This window comes from Corvus kubaryi, unplaced genomic scaffold, assembly GCF_017639235.1.
Source record: "Corvus kubaryi isolate FWS band 111438036 unplaced genomic scaffold, C.kubaryi_AGA036_p1.0 37398, whole genome shotgun sequence".
Lineage (NCBI taxonomy): Eukaryota > Metazoa > Chordata > Aves > Passeriformes > Corvidae > Corvus > Corvus kubaryi.
In genome coordinates this window covers 23,605,286-23,612,912 of record NW_024581137.1, presented here as the reverse complement: position 1 = coordinate 23,612,912, position 7,627 = coordinate 23,605,286, and the positions used below count along the sequence as shown (strand labels likewise).

The following is a 7,627-nucleotide window of genomic DNA, read 5'->3' as shown; positions in this document are numbered from 1 at the left end:
TTTTTTGATGGTTTGCTTTTTCTTATGGGTAGCAGCATATTTTCACTTTGTACACTTGCTTTGTTAGTCAGCTTTTAAAAGACTTTCAGTGCCTGATTCAGCACTTGTAGAGAATTAATTGTGCAGCAATGCCAGGTCTGTTTGTAAGGATAATTCAGGCCACAACTTCTGAATCTGCTCCGAATGACGTGACACACTTCCCTCCCCAGTTCTACATTTACTATTTTTATAGAAGAGGAGCTGCTGTGTTGTGACTTCCTTCTCTTGTCGTTTGTCAGAAGTAAAAACCCCACCTTTTATGTGGTTTATGTAAGTAAGTTGGTTGTGTTGACATTTTCTCATAATCCTGTTCAGCCCTGAGTTGAAAGTGTTGAGTGCAGCAGTCTTAGGAATTCCTCCCCTGAACCTGTATCCGTGCCCATATGGAGGTTGTTCAGCTAAAACTGTGCTTGCATGGGCCGTGTCCTCAAAAGCAGCACTGGCGAGCAGCAGGCAAGATGATGCATCTCCCCAGTCCTGCTGCATGAAGTACAGAGTTTTAGGGGACTCCAGGATGTACTGCTTGGAGAAAAGTCTCTGGAAAGGTTGCTCTTGTTACACCTCGAGGTGTAATGGCCAATACCTGAGCCTTCCTAAATGAAGCTTCTTTGTCCAACTTTTAGAGAAACTCATCATAGAAATAAAGAAACCAACAAAAATCTGTAAGGAGTTTGTTAATTATCTGCATGGACAGTTCAAGTACTTAAGTGGTAGAGCTTCCTATTGTACATTTGAAGACATCAATCAGGAACAATATCAAAAGTGCTAAATTAATATTGAATTAGTAGAACGTTACACAGATAAGGCCTTCCCTTTGTTGGTGGCTCCTTTCCTTGAGTTACGTGTTTCAGGCATAGTTAACTAGGAAACGCAGCAAGTTCCTTGCCATCATTGTCTCCCTGTTCTGCATTAAATAGACATTGCAGAGACACTGAACCCACCAGCCCCTTCCCAGCCTGCTGCAATAGTTGGTGTGAAGCACTTTGTTTTTCAAGCATAATGTCCCTGTGGTTGGCTAAAAACGCCTCGAGCCCAGCTGTAGTTCTCTCCAGAAAAGTCACTTCAACTCCAGCATACTCCAGTTGTACCCTCTTATTATCAGTCTGGTATGTTGTACAGCCTGGGAGATACTTACTGCTACATCCATGTGCACCTCATCCTTACAGTGCAGAGAGGCAGTCCTGCTGGGAAAGGCCAGGCCCTTGCTTTGAGTGAAGCACAGAGCTGCTCCTGGGCCTGTGTCAGAAGCTGGTAAATGAAATAATGCCAGCGCTTCCTGGGCATCGAAGAGAACAGGCCATACCTGCTGCCACTCGGAACACATGGAACTTAGGGACAGGCTCTGTTTTCCATCAGGAGGGGTGACTCTGATTGATGGACCTTTAAGAGTTGCCTTTTGGGGACAGTACTGTGATGAGGCTTTGCCCCTAAGTTTGTGCCTTCTGCTGCCTACAGCCTCATCCACTTAGGGCTGTGCTTCTGTTCTGTGCAGTGCCACCACCAGCTGCCATCACTGGCCCCCTGTGCAGCCACTGCACACCCAGAGGGGATGTCTCATTCAATTCCTCCTCCTCAAATGAGAGGAAGATTCTTTCTGAGTACCCGTATTTCAAGGAATGCTTCCTTGTTTGTTCACTCTAGAATGTAAATAGGATAGTGTGCTTGTCATAAAAAATAACACCAAGGGGGTTTTGTGTTCACAGAGATCACAGCTGACATGTCAGAGCTTGATGCTTGAAAGAAGCAGGGTTTTCCTAGGAATGTGCAATACATTGCTATCAGGAAGTACTGGTGCCCTAAGATAGCCAATGCACTAGGCTCCTGTGTATTTTAACAGTGCCATGATGAAAAGATTCTGAGAAGCCTTTAAATGTTTTTCTTACGACTTCTGAATCATTTCATGAATTATAAACTGGTACACCCTTTTCTTCCCTTAATGCAGAGGCTTTCTGCAGCCCAAATTACATCTCTTTCACAAACCCCTCCTCAGACCTGCACCAAAATGTCCATTTAACAAAAGGCATTTTGAAATCCTTTGCTTCTGTAATCATCCTCTTTTCCCTCTAACCTCCTTCTGTCATCCCCTGTTACACTCAGCTTGAGTGCTGTGGGGCAAAGGCACATCTGTCTAATTGTGTGGGCTCACCCACTTGAACAGCAGGACGAAACACACACACACTGCCCCGAAACATGGACAAGAGTAATTATTTCATACCTCCCCACCATAGTGGTAACCTCTGGTACTGTGAGCAAGAAGTCCTTTCTTACCTTGCAATAAATGACATTTCTAAGCCAAGAAATCAGGAAAGTTGTTCACATCCCCTTCCTGTTGACAGTTAAGAATCTTTTGGAAGTCTCTTTCTAAAGAGTTTCATGGTCTTTTAGTGAAACATCAGTTTCACCTTAAAGTCTGTTATTGGATCTGACTCTGCCATAATTGAAGGCAAAAATAACACCCCAGAAATATTAACCCATATAAACATATGTTCTACAAATAATGGAGTAAATGTGATATTGGCCTGCACTGGCAGGAACAGAGAGCAGCCCCTGCTGTTCAGCTGCTACTGATTTGGAGAAATAGTCTCATCACGCTGGTGAATCTTGTCATTGTAGAAAATGTTTATTCCTATTACACTTGTGCCATCAGCTAAGGAGCAACTGCAGAAGAAAAAGTAGAGTGATTTTTTTTTTGCAATAAAGGATGAGGAGTGAGAGATGTGCCCATCTTTACATTTATATTTAAACTTAAGGAGATGGTTGGTGAGTTACCTGGTGTTGCGGCCTTATTATACTTTATCTTTCTCTTCTTCCTGTGACACTTATTTTACCAGTTTGCCATGTGCTCATCTGGTGCAATGAGTATCAAATATCCCTATAGTATTTGCATCAATTAGCTGGAAAAAGAGTGGCTATTCAGTTATCATTACATCATTTTAGTTAGTAGGGTGCTTTTATAAGTGAGTAACAGAAAGCACTAAAAACTGAAAAGCCTTTTTTCCCCCTTCAGTGTATAGGTAAGGTACTGATTAGAGTCAGCACTACAGGCACCTGCCTGAGGCAGGAGGCTTTGGCAAGGATCACCCTTTAAAGCCAAAAGCACATCTCCAGTAACAGCCTCAGAGACATATGAATTGTGTCTACAATTCATAGGCATGTTGTTCGCTGGTATTCCTCATACTTTTGAGAACATTTATCAGCAAGAAATTAGTATCTGCTCTTTATACTCTTCAGTTCTGGGAGGATGAAATTCCTGCATGAAAGGCTGATCATGCTTCATTTCTGCCCTATAATTGGCTCCCTGAGGCAAATGTAGAGTCACAGCAACTGCAAAGTAAAAGTAGGGTATCCAAACGCAGAGCCCTTCCTCTGCTCACCTCAGAACCTGAGGCTCACAGGGAGCCAAATTAGGGAGAAATGGGTCTATTGTTTTGTACTTAGCTTCATTTCCACACATATATTAAAGCTACTCTGGGCTATTGCATTTATACTGTTTTCAAGTGCACAGATCCAACAATCAAAGACATAATGCAAGTTGAAGTACCAGTCCCATTGTTTGTGCATTTAACCCCTCTTAACATACCTATTTTCATTATGATGCTTTAAGGGTTTGGATAGCCTACCCATCATAGTTGTACCCCTCTGCCCCTGCTCCCTGCTGTTTGTTGCATTTGAAAAACCCTTTTCCATCTTTCATTTAATTCAGCCACTCCTCTTTGCCGTTCTTCATTTGCCTCATCCAGTCTTTCCTTAAACACCTGCAGGGACAGTGACTCCACCTTCACCATTTGCCTCACCACCACCACCCTGGGCAGCCCATTGCAATGCCTGAGCTGGATTTTCTCCTTTGAACTTCTCCTGTGTAACAGCTGGTGGCTTGTTCAGATGACCACTTGCTGACTGCTCTTTCACTTCCCTGGCCACTCTGGTGGTCCTGCTTTTTCAGACCCAAAATGGCAAAGGCAGCTGAGCTAAACTGCAGATAACAGCTGTGGAGCCTTGCTGCTGCTGCACCACACACCTGCCTTCCCCAGCCCTCATCACATCTGGACCATCTGTCTGAGGGATGATTTAGGCTCTCTCACTCTCCTTGGGACGGGGGCATGGTGCAAGCACACGCACAACTTCAGACAGCTGAACCAGCTCAGAGTAATTCAAAGTCACAACTTGGAACTGATTATGAGATTATAAACCCCAAAGCAGCTGCCCTTTTGAAACTGAAAAAACATGCAAGTTCTCTTCAACTCTTCCCAACCCTAAGCCAGCTTTTACAGGAACAAAGTTTTAAATCAAGCCTTCAGTTAAACAAGTGCAACTTCCCCACAGGCCCTTCCATGCTGTCGGGAAAGGAAAACCAAGTAGCCAGTTCTCTAGCACCAGTAACTACTGCAAATTCAGTAGGAAGGAGCTTCCCCTCATCACCACTTAGAGATCCTGAGTTTGTCCTTTTGGGGACAAATAACTGGCAGTTCTGCAAACACCACAAATAAGGAATCTCCTCATGACCTTTATTTCTCTTTAGTTTTGTAAGCAGCTGGGATTCAGTTAAGCAAGGTCAAGTTGCAATCCAATAAACGTTTTCTATTAAAAAGTATTTGAAGAGGTCTTTCTACTGCAACACTTTCTACTAGCAAAACGTTCATTAAATATAGTGAATTTTTAAACAAGATGAATACAAAGCTAGTCCTTGAGATAGAAACCATCAGTAAAAGGATCTTATGCTAATAAAATCTGCAAACAGGAACTTAAAACTGTACAAAGCACAGACCTTGTATTTAAGTAGAACAACTGCAGCAACCTATTTTTGAGGCTATTGGAACGCTAGTGTGATCTCAAAATACCAAATGAAACAACTGAAAAATAGCATCAGAAATTGAAGTTATTTACAGTCCTGTGGTTAAACCACTGAATTCAAAATAAAAAACTCCTTAATCAATGACAAAACTACCACTGTGCTTTGTGTGTGTGAAATCAAATGGTTTAAACTTGAGTGCCTTTGTCCCAATTAAATGAATATTTAAGTGATGTCATTTTTCCCTTCTCTGCAATGTTCTGCCAACTGAGTAATTTTTAGGCATGAAAGATGCTTTTGAACCACTCTAGGTGCACATCTGGTACAGAACATAGTCCTTTGTACAGCATTTTGATTTGAAGACTAAGGAAAATTATCAAGCACAAATCAGTCAAGGAAAAAACAGCAAATCACTTACAGAGCTCTTGCTTCAAAACAAGAAAATCAGGGGGATTTACAATATATTTCTCACCTTTTTACCAGATTACTCAACCACTTCTAAATAAGTATGAAGGTGGTTAAGAAGAGAGAAACCACTCCTTCCTGCATTTGTGAAAACTGAAGAACTTGGAGAACATTGGCACAGAAACTATATTACATGTACATTCACTTGTAAATATTTTTATGTAGCTTCAAACAGGAAAATATTGGTAATTTTACAGAATCCTGTTAGGTATCAGTCCCAGAATACGGTTACTTGTATGAAAAAAAATGGTCTGTTATGGTATTTTCATTTTGGATGGTCCTTTAGTGACATTTGTTGGCCACTGACCCCTGTGTACAGTTTCAGTTCTTTACCACAAGGTATTTCATAACAGTGAGGAAGTGGTGCAAAACCACCTGGAAAAGGTCAGGAGGTAACATCTAATTCCAATTTTTGTGAGGATAACCACTGATAGAAGTACTTTTTACCTGCTTTTTTGTTTCCTGGTTTTCTGTCTTCTGAAGCCCCCACAGCTACTGATGAACTGCTGATTGGCAAAGACCAAATAGGAAATTGCATTTTGTATTGGAATCATCTGCTTCACAAATTCACCATGGGGTTTGTTTACCCACTGTGCCTGAAACAGGTACATGATCTGCTTATTGCTTACAGATCTGTAAGGGTTAATAAAATTCAGAAGAGAGTATCATCAGTGAGTATGCTCCTGGAGAAAGATATGGATAACAGCCATCTTACCTAAGCTTTCCAGTTTCAACCTCTTTAAGTCCAAATACCATTTTTATGACACTACAAGCCTAGTGACAAAATAACATCTGACCACAATAACTTCTCCAGGAAAGCTACGTGGACAAGAAAGTACTACACAGTAAAATCTGACTGAACTGAACACTTGCCCTGACCCAGGCTCAAAGCTGGCCTGCTAAGGTTGGTCATGGAAAAAAGTATAATTTCTGTCCTTCCCTACTTTTTAATTTAAAGTGTAGCTCTAGGAGAGCATTTCCCACTACGTACAGAGAAAGGAATTTTGCAGTTTCTGTGGGTTGAAAAGTCTGGGCCCTGTAGGTACTAAAAACATTAAGATACCAGAGTGCTAAGGAGCAAAGTAAGTCAAAGAAATGCGAAAGAAATGCTGAGTTGAGCAATGGAGTTAGCGGTGGGGATTATCAAAATCTGTTCTTCTGTCTTGGCAAAGTATCAGCCACTCACGGGGTTCCTGCAAAGAGCTCTCATTCACAGGAGCAGTCCATGTCCAGCCCTGCCCCGTCGCAGCCGCTGCCGCCGTCCAGCCCTGGTGCACAGCCCCCGCCCTCTGTGGCCTCACCCGCGGGGCAGCTGGGCACGCTCTGGCTGAGGCAGGCCTGCCCAGCATTGTCACCAGTGTCACAGCTGGCAGGACACGTCTCTGCTGACGCCCCGTCATGGTGGGGACCTCTGTCGTTGGTCCCGGCTACCTCATCTCCCAAGTCTATGACATCATCCAGCTGCTGTTCTGGATCCGGCTTGGCTGCTCTTGAGATTTGTGCTTCTAGGTTTCTCGTGTTCTCTGTGACTTCAAATTCCTGCTTCTCCCCTGCCCTTTGCTTCTCCCTAGTACTTAATTTAGCCTTTGTGGAATTCTTCATTTTTCTGTTGTGCATGTCTTCTTTGGAGAACCTCCAGTGAAACTACAAAGAAGGGATCCAAATGTTAAAGACCATTAGAGGCAATCTCACACGGACATTTACTTTCCTGAGTAGAAATGTTTTGATTATTTAGTTTTAATTCAAAGACTAAAGGGTTTGACCAGAAAGACCCAAGATTAAAAGAAGTTGCCTGACCAAATCAGATGGCCTAAGATGATTTCTGCTCACCCAGATCTCTCTGTTACACAGAGGAAGGAGAGCCCGATGCTTTCTGCTTCTGCTTTTGCGTGTGCCTGGTGGGCTCCTCTCTACACCGTGTGGAAAGGGAGGGTGTGCAAAGCTGCACAAGTGCAGGCAGAGGAAGCAATCCTGTGGCGTTATTCCAGTGTTTTTCACCAGGTTAACAGCAGAACTAACACCACACCCACGACCATACCCAAACAGTAGAATATTCTGAACCATCTGTATGAATGCTTTTTGATGAGAAAGCATGAGGCTGCTTCTTGCAGCACTGCCACAGGACTTGCCACAGCCACCATTTCAGAACTGTTTTAACTAGTACTAAAAAACAAAAAGGGAACTAGCAGTACCTTGAAATAAAAACTTGACAGGTATAATGTATATAAAGGCTGACAAATATGCCACTATTATATCCACTTCATTTGTCAGAAAATAAATCAACCTTCCCAAAGAAAGCCAGACCACAGAGCCATAGAATCATAGAATGGTTTG

General features: G+C 42.7%; 1 protein-coding gene across 2 annotated transcripts in view; it reads right to left on the bottom strand.

Annotated features, from left to right (window-relative positions):
• Nucleotides 1–4,523: 4,523 nt before the first annotated feature.
• RFTN1 (raftlin, lipid raft linker 1) overlaps nucleotides 4,524–7,627 on the bottom strand; it is a 97,079-nt gene continuing 93,975 nt past the window's right edge. For both annotated transcript variants that reach the window (XM_042043289.1, XM_042043288.1), the window contains one exon: nucleotides 4,524–6,937. In XM_042043289.1, coding sequence (XP_041899223.1) covers nucleotides 6,500–6,937 — 438 coding nt within the window. In that variant the 3' untranslated portion in view covers nucleotides 4,524–6,499. The remainder of the gene's footprint in view (nucleotides 6,938–7,627) is intronic.